This window comes from Oncorhynchus mykiss, chromosome 2, assembly GCF_057628025.1.
Source record: "Oncorhynchus mykiss isolate SJ-2025 chromosome 2, ASM5762802v1, whole genome shotgun sequence".
Classification (NCBI taxonomy): domain Eukaryota; kingdom Metazoa; phylum Chordata; class Actinopteri; order Salmoniformes; family Salmonidae; genus Oncorhynchus; species Oncorhynchus mykiss.
The window spans coordinates 12,229,375-12,250,000 of record NC_143023.1 but is presented as its reverse complement, the minus strand read 5'-3'; the positions used below and the strand labels follow the sequence as shown (position 1 = coordinate 12,250,000).

The 20,626-nt window shown below is 43.6% G+C and overlaps 1 protein-coding gene across 4 annotated transcripts in view; it reads right to left on the bottom strand.

The window, feature by feature from the left end:
• LOC118936508 (anoctamin-10) overlaps positions 1–20,626 on the bottom strand; it is a 53,124-nt gene that overhangs the window by 7,133 nt on the left and 25,365 nt on the right. For 3 of the 4 annotated variants that reach the window (XM_090188983.1, XM_090188985.1, XM_090188984.1), the window contains one exon: positions 18,275–18,391. In XM_090188983.1, coding sequence (XP_090045109.1) covers positions 18,275–18,391 — 117 coding nt within the window. Of the gene's footprint in view, positions 1–14,575; positions 14,984–18,274; positions 18,392–20,626 lie in introns of those variants that run through there. The other variant, XM_090188986.1, reaches the window with a different exon arrangement.

Genomic DNA, 20,626 nt, shown 5'->3' with positions numbered 1-20,626 from the left:
CTATGTACTAGGATATACCTCCCACTCACTGCACTGTAGAAACAGAGGCGACGCATATCCATATTCACTACTGCTCGTATGCCCCATTTTCATCCCATCTTGTATTCCTCTCTGCACTGGGCCCCAACTTCCCTGGACTATCAGGCGTCAGTAACAAGCCTCTCTCCTGATGATGAACTTCCCTGGACTATCAGGCGTCAGTAACAAGCCTCTCTCCTGATGATGAACTTCCCTGGACTATCAGGCGTCAGTAACAAGCCTCTCTCCTGATGATGAACTTCCCTGGACTATCAGGCTGCAGTAACAAGCCTCTCTCCTGATGATGAACTTCCCTGGACTATCAGGCGTCAGTAACAAGCCTCTCTCCTGATGATGAACTTCCCTGGACTATCAGGTGTCAGGAACAAGCCTCTCTCCTGATGATGAACTTCCCTGGACTATCAGGTGTCAGGAACAAGCCTCTCTCCTGATGATGAACTTCCCTGGACTATCAGGCTGCAGTAACAAGCCTCTCTCCTGATGATGAACTTCCCTGGACTATCAGGCGTCAGTAACAAACCTCTCTCCTGATGATGAACTTCCCTGGATTATCAGGCTGCAGTAACAAGCCTCTCTTCTGATGATGAACTTCCCTGGACTATCAGGCTGCAGTAACAAGCCTCTCTCCTGATTATGAACTTCAAGTCAATCCCATAGAGAGAGAGAAGTTTAGTTGGACTGCAGCTAGCAGCTTCTCTCTGAGCTGGCCTGTCTCTCTGAGTGTCTGAGGTGACAGAGGTCTTCGATGACTCAGCCATCATCCCACATAACCACTCCTGTGTCTGTGACATCATGCCTGGCCAGGCTCACACCAGACAGAGAGATGCAAGCAGGCTCAGGAACACAAGAACACACACACTCACCACTGGACTCCTCACACTCAAAATACACATACACTGACAAGGTGCTCTGCCCTGGACTAAACCTGGACTAAGGGTCTTCTGTACAGTATCTGTCTTTGTGGCCTTCTGTCTCTATAGTACAGTATCTGTCTCTAGCTCTTTCTATAATACAATATCTGTCTCGCTATAGTACAGTATCTGTCTCTAGCTCTTTCTATAATACAATATCTGTCTCGCTATAGTACAGTATCTGTCTCTAGCTATTTCTATAGTACAATATCTGCCTCGATATAGTACAGTATCCGTCTCTCTAGTATTCATCCCTCTCTGCGTTTTTCCTATTTTGTTGCATTACAACCTGTAATTTAAATGGATTTTTAAATATACACAAAATAGTCAAAATTTGTTAAGTGAAATGAAATGTTGAAAAAAAATGTCAAAAATGAAAAGTGGAGCGTGTATATGTATTCACACCCTTTGCTACGAAGCCCCTAAATAAGATCTGGTGTAACCAATTACCTTCAGAAGTCACAGAAATAGTTCAATAAAGTCCACCTGTGTGCAAACAAACACATACATATATACATACATATGTGTATACATACATACATATATATATATATACATACATACATACATACATACACATATATACATACACATACATATATATATATATATATATATATATATATATATATATATACACTCACTGGACCCTATGATCACTCGGCTACACATGCCTATCCCTAATGTAAATATGCCTTGTCCATTGCTGTTTTGGTTAGTAATTTTTGTCTTAATTTACTGTAGAGCCTTCAGCCCTGCTCAATATGCCTTAGCTAGCCCTTATGTTCCACCCCCCACACATCCAGTGACCGCACCTGGCTTAAATGGTGCCTCTAGAGACAAAACCTCACTCATTGTCACACAATGCCTAGGCTTACCTCCACTGTACTCACATCCTACCATACCCTTGTCTGTAACTTATGCCTCAACTATTCTTCCCACGCCTAGAAACCTACTCCTTTACTCTCTGTTCCGAACGCACTAGACGACCAGTTCTTTAAGCCGTACTTTATTCTACTCCTCCTTTGTTCCTCTGGTGATGTAGAGGTTAACCCAGGCCCTGCAGCCCCCAGCATCACTCCCATTCCCCAGGTGCTCTCATTTGTTGACTTCTGTAACCATATAAGCATTGGTTTCATGCATGTTAACATTAGAAGCCGCCTCCCTAAGTTTGTTTTATTCACTGCTTTAGCACACTCCGCCAACCCAGATGTCCTAACCGTGTCTGAATCCTGGCATAGGAAGGCCACCAAAAATCCTGAAATTTCCATCCCCAACTATAACATTTTCCAACAAGATAGAACTGCCAAAGGGGGCGGAGTTGCAATCTACTGCAGAGATAGCCTGCAGAGTTCCGTCATACTATCCAGGTCTGTGCCCAAACAATTCGAGCTTCTACTTTTAAAAATCCCCCTTTCCAGAAACCAGTCTCTCACCTTTGCCGCTTGTTATAGACCCCCCTCAGCTCCCAGTTGTGCCCTGGACACCATATGTGAATTGATCACCCCCATCTATCTTCAGAGTTCGTACTGTTAGGTGACCTAAACTGGGACATGCTTAACACCCCGGCCGTCTTACAATCTAAGCTAGATGCCCTCAATCTCAATCAAATTATCAAGGAACCTACCAGGTACAACCCTAAATCCTTAACCATGGGCACCCTTTTAGATATCATCCTGACCAACCTGCCCTCTAAATACACCTCTGCTGTCTTCAACCAGGATCTCAGAGATCACTGCCTCATTGCCTGAGTCCGTACTGGGTTCGTGGTGAAACGACCACCCCTCATCCCTGTCAAACGCTCCTTAAAACACTTCAGCAAGCAGGCCTTTCTAATTGACCTGGCCCGGGTATCCTGGAAGGATATTGACCTCATCCCGACAGTAGAGGATGCCTGGTTGTTCTTAAAGTGCTTTCATCTCCATCTTAAATAAGCATGCCCCATTCAAAAAATGTAGAACAACAGATCTAACACTTGGTTCACCCCAGACTTGACTGCCCTTGACCAGCACAAAAACATCCTGTGGCATTCTGCATTAGCATCGAATAGCCCCCGCGATATGCAACTTTTCAGGGAAGTCGGGAACCAATATACTCAGTCAGTTAGGAAAGCGAAGGCCAGCTTTTTCAAACAGAAATTTGCTGTAGCACAAATTCCAAAAAGTTTTGGGACACTGTAAAGTCCATGGAGAATAAGAGCACCTCCTCCCAGCTGCCCACTGCACTGAGGATAGGAAACACTGTCACCACCGATAAATCTACAATAATCGCTAATTTCAATAAGCATTTTTCCACAACTGGCCATGCTTTCCACCTGGCTACCCCTACCCTGGCCAACATCTCAGCACCCCCTGCAGCAACTTGCCCAAACCCCCCCACTTCTCCTTCACCCAAATCCAGACAGCCAATGTTCTGAAAGAACTGAAAAATCTGGATCCCTACAAATCTGGACCCTCTCTTTCTAAAAATTATTCGCCAAAATTGTTGCAACCCCCATTACTAACCTATTCAACCTCTCGTGTCGTCTGAGATCCCCAAAGATTGGAAAGCTTCCGCGGTCATCCCTCTCTTCAAAAGGGGGTAGACACTCTCAACCCAAACTGTTATAGACCTATATCCATCCTGCCCTGCCTTTCTAAAATCTTCGAAAGCCAAGTTAATAAACAGATCACCGACCATTTCAAATCCCACCGTACCTTCTCCACTCTGCAATCTGGTTTCCGAGCTGGTCAGGGGTGCACATCAGCCACGCTCAAGGTCCTAAACGATATAACCACCATCGATAAAAGACAATACTGTGCAGCCTACTTCATCGATCTGGCCAAGGCTTTCGACTCTGTCAATCACCGCATTCTTATCGGCAGACTCAATAGCCTTTGCTTCTCAAATGACTGCCTCACCTGGTTCAGCAACTACTTCTCAGATAGAGTTCAATGTGTCAAATCGGAAGGCCTGTTGTCCGGACTCTGGCAGTCTCTATGGGGGTGCCACAGGGTTAAATTCTCAGGCCGACTCTTTTCGAGGTATATATCAATGATGTCGCTCTTGCTGCTGGTGATTCTCTGATCCACCTCTACACAGATGACACCATTCTGTATACATCTGGCCCTTCTTTGGACACTGTGCTAACAACCCCCCAAATGAGCTTCAACACCATACAACACTCCTTCCGTGGCCTCCAACTGCTTTTAAAAATGCTAGTAAAACTAAGTGTATGCTCTTCAAACGATTGCTGCCCACACCCTCCCGCCCAAGTAGCATCACTACTCTGGACGGTTCTGACCTAGAATATGTGGACAACTTCAAATACTTAGGTGTCTGGTTAGACTGCAAACTCTCTTTCCAGACTCACATTAAGCATCTCCAATCCAAAATTAAATCTAGAATCAGCTTCCTATTTCGCAACAAAGCCTCCTTCAATCATGCCGCTAAACATACCCTCATAAAACTGACTATCCTACCAATCCTTGACTTCGGCGATGTAATTTACATAATAGCTCCCAACACCCTACTCAGTAAACTTAATGTAGTCTATCACAGTGCCATCTGTTTTATCACCAAAGCCCCATACACTACCCACCACTGCAACCCGAATGCTCTCGTTGGGTGGCCCTCACTACATATCCGTCGTCAAACCCACTGGCTCCAGGTCATCTATAAGTCTTTGCTAGGTAAAGCCCTCACTCGCTGGTCGCCATAGCAACACCCACCCGTAGCACGTGCTCCAGCAGGTATATTGCACTGGTCTCCCCCAAAGCCAACACTTTCTTTGTCCGCCTTTCCTTCCAGTTCTCTGCTTGCTGCCAATGACTGGAACTAATTGCAAAATTTTCTGAAGCTGGAGTCTTAGATCTCCCTCTAACTTTAAGCATCAGCTGTCTGAGAAGCTTACCGATCACTGTACCTGTACACAGGCAATCTGTAAATAGCACACCCGACTACGTCATCCCCATATTATTACTTACCCTCTTGCTCTTATGCACCCCAGTATCTCTACTTGCACATCATCATCTGCACATCTATCACTCCAGTATTAATGCTAAATTGTAATTATTTTCATCTCTAGGGCCCATTTATTGCCTACCTCCCTACATTTGCACACACTGTACATCGATTTTTCTATTATTTTGTGTTGACTGTACGTTTGTTTATGTGTAACTGTTGTTGTTTGTGTCGCACTGCTTTGCTTTATCTTGGCCAGGTCTCAGTTGTAAATGAGAAATTGTTCTTTACTGGCCTACCTGGTTAAATAAAGGTTAAATAAATAAAGAGAGGCAACAAAGAGACCAAAGAACCCTGAAGGAGCTGCAAAGCTCCACAGCGGAGATCGGAGTATCTGTCCATAGGACCACTTTAAGCCATACACTCCACAGAGCTGGGCTTTAAGGAAGAGTGGCCAGAAAAAAGCAAATACGTTTGGAGCCAAAAGGTATGTGAGAGACTCCCCAAACATATGGAAGAAGGTACTCTGGTCAGATGAGACTAAAATGGAGCTTTTTGGCCATCAAGGAAAACGCTACGTTTGGCGCAAACCCAACACCTCTCATCACCCCGAGAATACCATCCCCACAGTAAAGCATGGTGGTGGCAACATCATGCTGTGGGGATGTTTTTCCATCAGCAGGGACTGGGAAACTGGTCAGAATTGAAGGAATGGCGCTAAATACAGGGAAATTCTTGAGGGAAACCGGTTTCAGTCATCTAGAGATTTGAGACTGGGACGGAGGTTCACCTTCCAGCAAGACAATAACCCTAAGCATATTTTTGCATATTCAAAGTGGTAGGCATGTTGTGTAAATCAAATGATACAACCTAGAAACAAATTATTTGGGGGTTTGTATGGCAACAAAATAGGAAAAATGTCAAGGGGGTGAATACATATAAACTTTTAATAATATAATTTTGCACGCCCAATTTTTCAGTTTTTGATTTGTTAAAAAACTTTGAAATATCCAATAAATGTCGTTCCACTTCATGATTGTGTCCCACTTGTTGTTGATTCTTCACAAAAAAATACAGTTTTATATCTTTATGTTTGAAGCCTGAAATGTGGCAAAAGGTCGCAAAGTTCAAGGGGGCCGAATACTTTCGCAAGGCACTGTATATATATATTGCCTACCTCCCTACACATACATACACACACACACACATATACACACATATATAAAAAATGTTTAGATATATATATTTTTTTAAATCGGCTGATTAATTGGTATCAACCATAAATCGGTCAACCTCTACTCTGTATAGTACAGTATCTGTCTCTGTGGCCTTCTGTCCAGTGGGTCACAGTCACCTCTGGCAGTGGTGGCTAGTGCTGGTGGACAGCCAGCGACTAAGGTGTTGATAGGGGGTTTCCACCGGTGAGGCACCTGCTCTGATCACGACTACATTCCTCCTGTGCCAAAGGAAGGAAGGGATTTTCCCCAGGACATTGGCTGCTCCCTTCAGTGATAGATACACTTAGTTAGTTGTACAGTATGTATGTATGTATGTATGTATCTCTATGGCTTCCCTCCCCTTGCTGAAGTAGTGGAAAATGCTGGATTTTAGCCCATGCACCTGCTCTGATCAGTTCCCCTGTGCCAGAGGAAGGAAAGGGTTTTCCCCAGGCCACAAAGCCCATTGGCTGGCAAGACAGCTTATTCGCCTCTGCCTGCTGAAGCGGTGGAAAACGTTGGATTGACTAGGCCAGATGCAGACAGACACAGGAAGATGGCCGTCCCTCTGTCCTCCTCTCACAACTGACCCCGGACAGAACTCCAGTGGAATAAAGGCTTTCTTTCCATCAGCTCTACTGCTAATAAAACTCCAGTGGAATAAAGGCTTTCTTTCCATCAGCTCTACTCCTAATAAAACTCCAGTGGAATAAAGGCTTTCTTTCCGTCAGCTCTACTCCTAATAAAACTCCAGTGGAATCAAGGCTTTCTTTCTGTCAGCTCTACTCCTAATAAAACTCCAGTGGAATCAAGGCTTTCTTTCCGTCAGCTCTACTCCTAATAAAACTCCAGTGGAATCAAGGCTTTCTTTCCGTCAGCTCTACTCCTAATAAAACTCCAGTGGAATCAAGGCTTTCTTTCCATCAGCTCTACTCCTAATAAAACTCCAGTGGAATCAAGGCTTTCTTTCCGTCAGCTCTACTCCTAATAAAACTCCAGTGGAATCAAGGCTTTCTTTCCGTCAGCTCTACTCCTAATAAAACTCCAGTGGAATCAAGGCTTTCTTTCCATCAGCTCTACTCCTAATAAAACTCCAGTGGAATCAAGGCTTTCTTTCCATCAGCTCTACTCCTAATAAAACTCCAGTGGAATAAAGGCTTTCTTTCCGTCAGCTCTACTCCTAATAAAACTCCAGTGGAATCAAGGCTTTCTTTCCGTCAGCTCTACTCCTAATAAAACTCCAGTGGAATAAAGGCTTTCTTTCCATCAGCTCTACTCCTAATAAAACTCCAGTGGAATAAAGGCTTTCTTTCCGTCAGCTCTACTCCTAATAAAACTCCAGTGGAATCAAGGCTTTCTTTCCGTCAGCTCTACTCCTAATAAAACTCCAGTGGAATCAAGGCTTTCTTTCCGTCAGCTCTACTCCTAATAAAACTCCAGTGGAATCAAGGCTTTCTTTCCGTCAGCTCTACTCCTAATAAAACTCCAGTGGAATCAAGGCTTTCTTTCCGTCAGCTCTACTCCTAATAAAACTCCAGTGGAATCAAGGCTTTCTTTCCGTCAGCTCTACTCCTAATAAAACTCCAGTGGAATCAAGGCTTTCTTTCCGTCAGCTCTACTCCTAATAAAACTCCAGTGGAATCAAGGCTTTCTTTCCGTCAGCTCTACTCCTAATAAAACTCCAGTGGAATCAAGGCTTTCTTTCTGTCAGCTCTACTCCTAATAAAACTCCAGTGGAATAAAGGCTTTCTTTCCGTCAGCTCTACTCCTAATAAAACTCCAGTGGAATCAAGGCTTTCTTTCCGTCAGCTCTACTCCTAATAAAACTCCAGTGGAATAAAGGCTTTCTTTCCGTCAGCTCTACTCCTAATAAAACTCCAGTGGAATCAAGGCTTTCTTTCCGTCAGCTCTACTCCTAATAAAACTCCAGTGGAATAAAGGCTTTCTTTCCATCAGCTCTACTCCTAATAAAACTCCAGTGGAATAAAGGCTTTCTTTCCGTCAGCTCTACTCCTAATAAAACTCCAGTGGAATCAAGGCTTTCTTTCCGTCAGCTCTACTCCTAATAAAACTCCAGTGGAATCAAGGCTTTCTTTCCGTCAGCTCTACTCCTAATAAAACTCCAGTGGAATCAAGGCTTTCTTTCCGTCAGCTCTACTCCTAATAAAACTCCAGTGGAATCAAGGCTTTCTTTCCGTCAGCTCTACTCCTAATAAAACTCCAGTGGAATCAAGGCTTTCTTTCTGTCAGCTCTACTCCTAATAAAACTCCAGTGGAATAAAGGCTTTCTATCTGTCAGCTCTACTCCTAATAAAACTCCAGTGGAATCAAGGCTTTCTTTCCGTCAGCTCTACTCCTAATAAAACTCCAGTGGAATCAAGGCTTTCTTTCTGTCAGCTCTACTCCTAATAAAACTCCAGTGGAATAAAGGCTTTCTTTCCGTCAGCTCTACTCCTAATAAAACTCCAGTGGAATCAAGGCTTTCTTTCCGTCAGCTCTACTCCTAATAAAACTCCAGTGGAATAAAGGCTTTCTTTCCGTCAGCTCTACTCCTAATAAAACTCCAGTGGAATCAAGGCTTTCTTTCCGTCAGCTCTACTCCTAATAAAACTCCAGTGGAATAAAGGCTTTCTTTCCATCAGCTCTACTCCTAATAAAACTCCAGTGGAATAAAGGCTTTCTTTCCGTCAGCTCTACTCCTAATAAAACTCCAGTGGAATCAAGGCTTTCTTTCCGTCAGCTCTACTCCTAATAAAACTCCAGTGGAATCAAGGCTTTCTTTCCGTCAGCTCTACTCCTAATAAAACTCCAGTGGAATCAAGGCTTTCTTTCCGTCAGCTCTACTCCTAATAAAACTCCAGTGGAATCAAGGCTTTCTTTCCGTCAGCTCTACTCCTAATAAAACTCCAGTGGAATCAAGGCTTTCTTTCCGTCAGCTCTACTCCTAATAAAACTCCAGTGGAATCAAGGCTTTCTTTCCGTCAGCTCTACTCCTAATAAAACTCCAGTGGAATCAAGGCTTTCTTTCCGTCAGCTCTACTCCTAATAAAACTCCAGTGGAATCAAGGCTTTCTTTCCGTCAGCTCTACTCCTAATAAAACTCCAGTGGAATAAAGGCTTTCTTTCTGTCAGCTCTACTCCTAATAAAACTCCAGTGGAATCAAGGCTTTCTTTCTGTCAGCTCTACTCCTAATAAAACTCCAGTGGAATAAAGGCTTTCTTTCTGTCAGCTCTACTCCTAATAAAACTCCAGTGGAATCAAGGCTTTCTTTCTGTCAGCTCTACTCCTAATAAAACTCCAGTGGAATAAAGGCTTTCTATCTGTCAGCTCTACTCCTAATAAAACTCCAGTGGAATCAAGGCTTTCTTTCCGTCAGCTCTACTCCTAATAAAACTCCAGTGGAATCAAGGCTTTCTTTCCGTCAGCTCTACTCCTAATAAAACTCCAGTGGAATAAAGGCTTTCTTTCCGTCAGCTCTACTCCTAATAAAACTCCAGTGGAATCAAGGCTTTCTTTCCGTCAGCTCTACTCCTAATAAAACTCCAGTGGAATAAAGGCTTTCTTTCCGTCAGCTCTACTCCTAATAAAACTCCAGTGGAATAAAGGCTTTCTTTCCGTCAGCTCTACTCCTAATAAAACTCCAGTGGAATCAAGGCTTTCTTTCCGTCAGCTCTACTCCTAATAAAACTCCAGTGGAATCAAGGCTTTCTTTCCGTCAGCTCTACTCCTAATAAAACTCCAGTGGAATCAAGGCTTTCTTTCCGTCAGCTCTACTCCTAATAAAACTCCAGTGGAATCAAGGCTTTCTTTCCGTCAGCTCTACTCCTAATAAAACTCCAGTGGAATCAAGGCTTTCTTTCCGTCAGCTCTACTCCTAATAAAACTCCAGTGGAATCAAGGCTTTCTTTCCGTCAGCTCTACTCCTAATAAAACTCCAGTGGAATCAAGGCTTTCTTTCAGTCAGCTCTACTCCTAATAAAACTCCAGTGGAATAAAGGCTTTCTTTCTGTCAGCTCTACTCCTAATAAAACTCCAGTGGAATCAAGGCTTTCTTTCTGTCAGCTCTACTCCTAATAAAACTCCAGTGGAATAAAGGCTTTCTTTCTGTCAGCTCTACTCCTAATAAAACTCCAGTGGAATCAAGGCTTTCTTTCCGTCAGCTCTACTCCTAATAAAACTCCAGTGGAATCAAGGCTTTCTTTCCGTCAGCTCTACTCCTAATAAAACTCCAGTGGAATCAAGGCTTTCTTTCCATCAGCTCTACTCCTAATAAAACTCCAGTGGAATCAAGGCTTTCTTTCCGTCAGCTCTACTCCTAATAAAACTCCAGTGGAATCAAGGCTTTCTTTCCGTCAGCTCTACTCCTAATAAAACTCCAGTGGAATAAAGGCTTTCTTTCCGTCAGCTCTACTCCTAATAAAACTCCAGTGGAATCAAGGCTTTCTTTCCGTCAGCTCTACTCCTAATAAAACTCCAGTGGAATAAAGGCTTTCTTTCCATCAGCTCTACTCCTAATAAAACTCCAGTGGAATAAAGGCTTTCTTTCCGTCAGCTCTACTCCTAATAAAACTCCAGTGGAATCAAGGCTTTCTTTCCGTCAGCTCTACTCCTAATAAAACTCCAGTGGAATCAAGGCTTTCTCTCCGTCAGCTCTACTCCTAATAAAACTCCAGTGGAATCAAGGCTTTCTTTCCGTCAGCTCTACTCCTAATAAAACTCCAGTGGAATCAAGGCTTTCTTTCCGTCAGCTCTACTCCTAATAAAACTCCAGTGGAATCAAGGCTTTCTTTCCGTCAGCTCTACTCCTAATAAAACTCCAGTGGAATCAAGGCTTTCTTTCCATCAGCTCTACTCCTAATAAAACTCCAGTGGAATCAAGGCTTTCTTTCCGTCAGCTCTACTCCTAATAAAACTCCAGTGGAATCAAGGCTTTCTTTCCGTCAGCTCTACTCCTAATAAAACTCCAGTGGAATAAAGGCTTTCTTTCCGTCAGCTCTACTCCTAATAAAACTCCAGTGGAATCAAGGCTTTCTTTCCGTCAGCTCTACTCCTAATAAAACTCCAGTGGAATAAAGGCTTTCTTTCCATCAGCTCTACTCCTAATAAAACTCCAGTGGAATAAAGGCTTTCTTTCCGTCAGCTCTACTCCTAATAAAACTCCAGTGGAATCAAGGCTTTCTTTCCGTCAGCTCTACTCCTAATAAAACTCCAGTGGAATCAAGGCTTTCTCTCCGTCAGCTCTACTCCTAATAAAACTCCAGTGGAATCAAGGCTTTCTTTCCGTCAGCTCTACTCCTAATAAAACTCCAGTGGAATAAAGGCTTTCTTTCTGTCAGCTCTACTCCTAATAAAACTCCAGTGGAATCAAGGCTTTCTTTCTGTCAGCTCTACTCCTAATAAAACTCCAGTGGAATAAAGGCTTTCTATCTGTCAGCTCTACTCCTAATAAAACTCCAGTGGAATCAAGGCTTTCTTTCCGTCAGCTCTACTCCTAATAAAACTCCAGTGGAATCAAGGCTTTCTTTCCGTCAGCTCTACTCCTAATAAAACTCCAGTGGAATAAAGGCTTTCTTTCCGTCAGCTCTACTCCTAATAAAACTCCAGTGGAATCAAGGCTTTCTTTCCGTCAGCTCTACTCCTAATAAAACTCCAGTGGAATAAAGGCTTTCTTTCCGTCAGCTCTACTCCTAATAAAACTCCAGTGGAATAAAGGCTTTCTTTCCGTCAGCTCTACTCCTAATAAAACTCCAGTGGAATCAAGGCTTTCTTTCCGTCAGCTCTACTCCTAATAAAACTCCAGTGGAATCAAGGCTTTCTTTCCGTCAGCTCTACTCCTAATAAAACTCCAGTGGAATCAAGGCTTTCTTTCCGTCAGCTCTACTCCTAATAAAACTCCAGTGGAATCAAGGCTTTCTTTCCGTCAGCTCTACTCCTAATAAAACTCCAGTGGAATCAAGGCTTTCTTTCCGTCAGCTCTACTCCTAATAAAACTCCAGTGGAATCAAGGCTTTCTTTCCGTCAGCTCTACTCCTAATAAAACTCCAGTGGAATCAAGGCTTTCTTTCAGTCAGCTCTACTCCTAATAAAACTCCAGTGGAATAAAGGCTTTCTTTCTGTCAGCTCTACTCCTAATAAAACTCCAGTGGAATCAAGGCTTTCTTTCTGTCAGCTCTACTCCTAATAAAACTCCAGTGGAATAAAGGCTTTCTTTCTGTCAGCTCTACTCCTAATAAAACTCCAGTGGAATCAAGGCTTTCTTTCCGTCAGCTCTACTCCTAATAAAACTCCAGTGGAATCAAGGCTTTCTTTCCGTCAGCTCTACTCCTAATAAAACTCCAGTGGAATCAAGGCTTTCTTTCCATCAGCTCTACTCCTAATAAAACTCCAGTGGAATCAAGGCTTTCTTTCCGTCAGCTCTACTCCTAATAAAACTCCAGTGGAATCAAGGCTTTCTTTCCGTCAGCTCTACTCCTAATAAAACTCCAGTGGAATAAAGGCTTTCTTTCCGTCAGCTCTACTCCTAATAAAACTCCAGTGGAATCAAGGCTTTCTTTCCGTCAGCTCTACTCCTAATAAAACTCCAGTGGAATAAAGGCTTTCTTTCCATCAGCTCTACTCCTAATAAAACTCCAGTGGAATAAAGGCTTTCTTTCCGTCAGCTCTACTCCTAATAAAACTCCAGTGGAATCAAGGCTTTCTTTCCGTCAGCTCTACTCCTAATAAAACTCCAGTGGAATCAAGGCTTTCTCTCCGTCAGCTCTACTCCTAATAAAACTCCAGTGGAATCAAGGCTTTCTTTCCGTCAGCTCTACTCCTAATAAAACTCCAGTGGAATAAAGGCTTTCTTTCTGTCAGCTCTACTCCTAATAAAACTCCAGTGGAATCAAGGCTTTCTTTCTGTCAGCTCTACTCCTAATAAAACTCCAGTGGAATAAAGGCTTTCTTTCTGTCAGCTCTACTCCTAATAAAACTCCAGTGGAATCAAGGCTTTCTTTCTGTCAGCTCTACTCCTAATAAAACTCCAGTGGAATAAAGGCTTTCTTTCCGTCAGCTCTACTCCTAATAAAACTCCAGTGGAATCAAGGCTTTCTTTCCGTCAGCTCTACTCCTAATAAAACTACAGTGGAATCAAGGCTTTCTTTCCGTCAGCTCTACTCCTAATAAAACTCCAGTGGAATAAAGGCTTTCTTTCCGTCAGCTCTACTCCTAATAAAACTCCAGTGGAATCAAGGCTTTCTTTCCGTCAGCTCTACTCCTAATAAAACTCCAGTGGAATCAAGGCTTTCTTTCCGTCAGCTCTACTCCTAATAAAACTCCAGTGGAATCAAGGCTTTCTTTCCGTCAGCTCTACTCCTAATAAAACTCCAGTGGAATCAAGGCTTTCTTTCCGTCAGCTCTACTCCTAATAAAACTCCAGTGGAATCAAGGCTTTCTTTCCGTCAGCTCTACTCCTAATAAAACTCCAGTGGAATCAAGGCTTTCTTTCCATCAGCTCTACTCCTAATAAAACTCCAGTGGAATCAAGGCTTTCTTTCTGTCATCAGTAGACACTGCAGTACAAGGTGATGCATGATGACATATCCAGTGGAAGGCTGTGGTTCTGACTGATTACCTGACATAATACAACACCTTGGGGTTGACTGAAAGGTCCATCAACTCCTGTCACTCAGACTCAATGCCTGCCCTGGCCTGCCGACTGCCCGCCCGCCCTGTCTGGCTGGCCGACTGCCTGCCTGCCCGCCCGCCCTGTCTGGCTGGCCGACTGCCTGCCTGCCCGCCCGCCCGCCCTGTCTGGCTGGCCGACTGCCCGCCCGCCCTGTCTGGCTGGCCGACTGCCTGCCCGCCCTGTCTGGCTGGCCGACTGCCCGCCCGCCCTGTCTGGCTGGCCGACTGCCTGCCCGCCCGCCCTGTCTGGCTGGCCGACTGCCTGCCCGCCCGCCCGCCCTGTCTGGCTGGCCGACTGCCCGCCCGCCCGCCCTGTCTGGCTGGCCGACTGCCCGCCCGCCCGCCCTTGTCTGGCTGGCCGACTGCCCGCCCGCCCTGTCTGGCTGGCCGACTGCCCGCCCGCCCTGTCTGGCTGGCCGACTGCCCGCCCGCCCTTTCTGGCTGGCCGACTGCCCGCCCGCCCTGTCTGGCTGGCCGACTGCCCGCCCTGCCAAATGCCCGGCCAAATGCCCGCCCTGCCGAATGCCCGGCCGAATGCCCGCCCTGCCGAATGCCCGCCCTGCCGAATGCCCGCCCTGCCGAATACCCACCCGCCTGCCGACTGCCTGCCCGACCGACTTGCTGACTCACTGCCTGCCTGGCTGGCTGGCTGGGATCATTAGTGATATAGAGAAAAGGCCAAAGGTGGAGTGAATTAATTTCATCAAGAATGTTTAACCTGATGAAGCAAAGGCCATGTCAAACTTGAGAATATCTGTAATGATTAGGAATCAAGATGGACAGCCACAAGATGATATGAATTGGGTTTTGATGGTGGGATGAGGAGAAGGACAGTGCTAGAGGGAGATTAAAATGAATGACTTATGAGGAAGAGTTATTAAGACAAACGGCAAGACATTCAATAGCCATGGTAGCAGGGGCACTACTCATGTGCCTGGGACTGGCTTGAAAACAGTCAGTTCAACACAAGGCAGCAACCAAGTACCATCACAACACATACCATACACAAACCTCACCACAAGACCAACTTGGGCAAGACACGTAGACATTATTAAGTAGCTTATCCATCTCTATTCACAGGATTAATATCAGGCATTAGGTATTATAGGTGAAGCTTTCAATTCAAACCATAACCAGACAAACTCACAACCTGCATAGCAGAGTTCAGTCAGACGACCCAAAGCAACTTACCGCCCATGGGCCTGGCTCTGCACAAACAAACCAAGAAATCAACCAATCCTGTTAAAATCTGCTTAAATTCAACATTCAGCTGGACAAGAACAAGAAGCATCAGAAATACCACCAATCAATGTGATGTATTTCATGGCCCGCCCTTCTTTCTGCAGTGCTGAGAGAAATGATAGCTAGCTAAGACATGCTAGCTTATTGCTGAAGCACTCAGCCTTAATCCAGTAAATGACTGCAGTGCCAAGCTGAGGCAAGCTACTGCTCAACAGCATACTCATATCAATACCATTAACCTAACTCCTGTCATTTATCTTTACCGAAGTGCTCTGGGAGATGACTGAATACATTACATGAAGCTGTTATGAGAGAGATATGGGTCTGTATTATGGTGTTATGGAGAGATATGGGTCTGCATTATGGTGTTATGGTCAGAGATATGGGTCTGCATTATGGTGTTATGGAGAGATATGGGTCTGCATTATGGTGTTATGGAGAGAGATGGGTCTGCATTATGGTGAGATATATGGGTCTGTATTATGGTGTTATGGAGAGATATGGGTCTGCATTATTCTGTTATGGAGAGAGATATGGGTCTGCATTATTCTATTATGGAAAGAGAGATGGGTCTGCATTATGGTGTTATGGAGAGAAATATGGGTCTGCATTATTCTGTTATTGAGAGAAATATGGGTCTGCATTATTCTGTTATGGAGAGATATGGGTCTGTGTTATTCTGTTATGGAGAGAAATATGGGTCTGCATTATGGTGTTATGGAGAGAAATATGGGTCTGCATTATTCTGTTATGGAGAGAGATATGGGTCTGCATTATGGTGTTATGGAGAGAAATATGGGTCTGCATTATTCTGTTATGGAGAGAGATGGGTCTGCATTATGGTGTTATGGAGAGATATATGGGTCTGCATTATGGTGTTATGGAGAGAAATATGGGTCTGCATTATTCTGTTATGGAGAGATATATGGGTCTGCATTATGGTGTTATAGAGAGAAATATGGATCTGCATTATTCTGTTATGGAGAGAAATATGGGTCTGCATTATTCTGTTATGGAGAGAAATATGGGTCTGTGTTATTCTGTTATGGAGAGAGATGGGTCTGCATTATTCTGTTATGGAGAGAGATATGGGTCTGCATTATTCTGTTATGGAGAGAAATATGGATCTGCATTATTCTGTTATGGAGAGAGATATGGGTATGCCTTAATGTATTATGGAGAGAGATATGGGTCTGTATTATGGTGTTATGGAGAGAGATGGGTCTGCATTATTCTGTTATGGAGAGAGATATGGGTCTGCATTATTCTGTTATGGAGAGAAATATGGGTCTGCATTATTCTGTTATGGAGAGAGATATGGGTCTGCATTATTCTGTTATGGAGAGAGATATGGGTCTGCATTATTCTGTTATGGAGAGAAATATGGGTCTGCATTATTCTGTTATGGAGAGAAATATGGGTCTGCATTATTCTGTTATGGAGAGAAATATGGGTATGCATTATTCTATTATGGAGAGAGATATGGGTCTGCATTATTCTGTTATGGAGCGAGAGATGGGTCTGCATTATTCTGTTATGGAGAGAGATATGGGTCTGCATTATTCTGTTATGGAGAGAGATATGGGTCTGCATTATTCTGTTATGGAGAGAGATATGGGTCTGCATTATTCTATTATGGAGAGAGATATGGGTCTGTGTTATTATGTTATGGAGAGAGAGATGGGTCTGCATTATTCTGTTATGGAGAGAGATATGGGTCTGCATTATTCTGTTATGGAGAGAGATATGGGTCTGCATTATTCTATTATGGTGAGAGATATGGGTCTGTGTTATTATGTTATGGAGAGAGATATGGGTCTGCATTCATGTGTTATGGAGAGAAATATGGGTCTGCATTATTCTGTTATGGAGAGATATGGGTCTGCATTATTCTGTTATGGAGAGAAATATGGGTCTGCATTATTCTGTTATGGAGAGATATGGGTCTGCATTATTCTGTTATGGAGAGAAATATGGGTCTGCATTATGGTGTTATGGAGAGATATGGGTCTGTGTTATTCTGTTATGGAGAGAGATATGGGTCTGCATTATGGTGTTATGGTCAGAGATATGGGTCTGCATTATGGTGTTATGGAGAGATATGGGTCTGCATGATGGTGTAATGGAGAGAGATGGGTCTGCATTATGGTGAGATATATGGGTCTGTATTATGGTGTTATGGAGAGATATGGGTCTGCATTATTCTGCTATGGAGAGAAATATGGGTCTGCATTATTCTGTTATGGAGAGAGATATGGGTCTGCATTATTCTGTTATGGAGAGAAATATGGGTCTGCATTATGGTGTTATGGAGAGAGATATGGGTATGCCTTAATGTATTGTGGAGAGAGATATGGGTCTGCATTATTCTGTTATGGAGAGAAATATGGGTCTGTGTTATTCTGTTATGGAGAGAGATATGGGTCTGCATCATTCTGTTATGGAGAGAAATATGGGTCTGCATTATTCTGTTATGGAGAGAAATATGGGTCTGCATTATGGTGTTATGGAGAGAGATATGGGTATGCCTTAATGTATTGTGGAGAGAAATATGGGTCTGTATTATTCTGTTATGGAGAGAAATATGGGTCTGTATTATTCTGTTATGGAGAGAAATATGGGTCTGCATTATTCTGTTATGGAGAGAAATATGGGTCTGTGTTATTCTGCTAAATAATCTGTTGTTTTGTCCTTAATTATACACGGTATGTAAAGCCGTTTATAGACAGGTTCTTTCTGGTGCTGGGAAATCAGATGATGGTGTCCTCTGTGTGAGTGTGTGTGACCTGCTTCTGAGCTACATGCAAGGTGATAAACATCTGCCAAAATAGCAGAGCCTCATTAACACATTACAATATTGCACACGCACACACAGTGTTAGTTAGCTGCAGCGTGAACAACCTTCTACATGGATCATTAAACCATCAGACCTAGATGATAAACCTGATGGGTGTCTCAGAGAGAGTCACGTCAGCCGTACACCTCATATACCCAGCTTATCCACACAGAAGTCTGTGGCTTTCCTTCATCTAAGGTTACTTTATACATTTTATTCACCTTGAAGTCCCTTCATGTTATTTTTGGGAACTTCATAGTTTTTTGGTTTATACACACCCCAAAGAGTTTACGGTTGAGTGATGGTACCTGCTTTTTTTCACCTTAATAGACTCAAGTTAGGTCAAACCACTCTGTATGTCATGCTAGTGTTATTCAACACACCATACAGTTGAGGGGTTCAGTCAGTCAGTCAAACTTACCCTTTTCTTCAGAGCCTCCAGGGACTCAAACTCCAGACGTGACAGTTTGATCTGGATGTGTTTGGGGACGTCTGGGATCACAAAGGTCAGGATGAACTTGGAGGCCAAGAGGAAGTGCTGCAACCACAACAGCAGACAGAGGAACAACAGGGAAGTAATGGGGAGACTTTAGGACATGTAACAGGAAAAGTAGACATGTATGATGATGTTATATTGTACTGAGAAACTATATTTCTCTATTATCCTAGAACTCAGAAACAGAAATATATATATAGTTGATATAATGAATAGTTTTAAACTGATTGAACAGATGCAATGTGATACGCTGCTGAAGTGAAACATCACAACACAATCTAAACTGGAGACAAACAAACACCATCACCGACCGGTGTCCAATCATTGACATTACAAAACTAGACAATCATTGGTGTCAGGTGTGATATCCCTCTAAACAGCTGGTTAATGTTCCTATCTACCAGCTGGTCTTCTTTCATCTGTATATGCTGGATGGAACTTGTGAATTTTGTATTGTGATTTGTAGTCTACTGTAATTTAAACATGTACATGATACTGCAACAAAGTTTCCCCAATGGGACAACAACGTCAGTCAAGTTAACCAGAACATTCCCTGTTCTTTCAGAACTAGCTCCATTCCTTTTCAGAGCGAGGCTAACAACAAGCAGCTGACCTGACCCACACAGTCTGAAAACAGTCCTGTTGTCACATGAAACCTGCAGATCAGGTCAATGTATGAGCCAATCCATTGACTCGTGTTTTCACGTGAAACCTGCAGATCAGGTCAATGTATGAGCCAATCCATTACCTCGTGTTTTCACATGAAACCTGCTGATCATGTATGAGCCAATCCATTGACTCGTGTTTTCACGTGAAGCCTGCAGATCAGGTCAATGTATGAGCCAATCCATTGACTCGTGTTTTCACGTGAAACCTGCAGATCAGGTCAATGTATGAGCCAATCCATTGACTCGTGTTTTCACGTGAAGCCTGCAGATCAGGTCAATGTATGAGCCAATCCATTGACTCGTGTTTTCACGTGAAACCTGCAGATCAGGTCAATGTATGAGCCAATCCATTGACTCGTGTTTTCACGTGAAGCCTGCGTCAGGTAAAAGTACGAACGAACCCGTACAACCATAAACACGCCAAACCATAGAATAATTATTTTGATTTTATTTTTTATTTATCCGTTATTTTACCAGATATAATGCTGAAAGGGTTACCATTTAAGAGATCACGCCTCTTAACTAAAGACCAGATAATCAACGAATGTCTTGAAATACTGTAAGCAAAACAGGAGACTACAGGCTGACAAACATGCAGTAAGACCCTGCTGATTATTCTGTGTGAGAGTTAAGAAGCTGAAGACCCTTCTGGACCCTAACTCTTTAAATCAGCCCCTAAGCAGTTCACTGGAGCTCAATATTAAACTGTAATGGTAAAGACAGGCAAGAGGGCTTTGCTGAAAATACAATCCCAATCTCTCAAAAGGAAGAGAGAAGAGAGTGCTGTGAATACAGAAAGAGGCCCCCCAGTACAACACTGGCCCACCCTCCTCCCTCTGAGGTGATTGGAGGAGACAGATGAACAGCAGACAAAGGGGAAGTGGGGTGAGGAGGACGACTCTTGTGGCAAAGAGCACACCTGTTATCTTCACAGCCCCTCTGAGGTGAGGTGAGGTAAGATAAGGTGTGAGAGAGAGGTAGCAACCTGACCAATATCCAACACACACATCATTTTTTTCTCAATACATTTTTTACGGCCGAGGGAAGTGTACTTCGAACTGCATGACCAGAAAGCAGCTTTATTACTCTGAATCGATGCCAACACACCGCTATGCAAAGCAGGTCTGTCATTGCTGGAGAATTGCCAGCTGCCACAACACGCTGTACCTCATCAGTATGTGCCAGCCGAAATTCCATCGGATTCAGCCACCGCTTTCATCACAGTAAAAGGCTTCATACATGTTAGGCCTGACAAATGTTGTCGACTGAAAACTTCCAAACACTGTTATTACAGGCTGTTTTCTCCTATGGAAAGTGTTCTTCAGATAGGTGGTTTGGGCTAGAAGGATGGGGAGGTGTGTGTGGCGCTCCCTCTCTCTCAGTCCTTCAGCCGTACACTACTTTATTACAGACAATTGTGTATCCCAATTGGCAACATAATACCTTTATAGTACACTACTTCTGACCAGGGCCTCTCAGGGGTAGTGCACAATGTAGGGAAAAGGGGGCCATTTGGGATGCAGAAAATGTGAGCTAAGTAGTAGAATTTACAGTATAGCGAATGTAAAAGGGCGAAGGGAGTCCGGTCTGTCTGGCCTCAACGCTGACT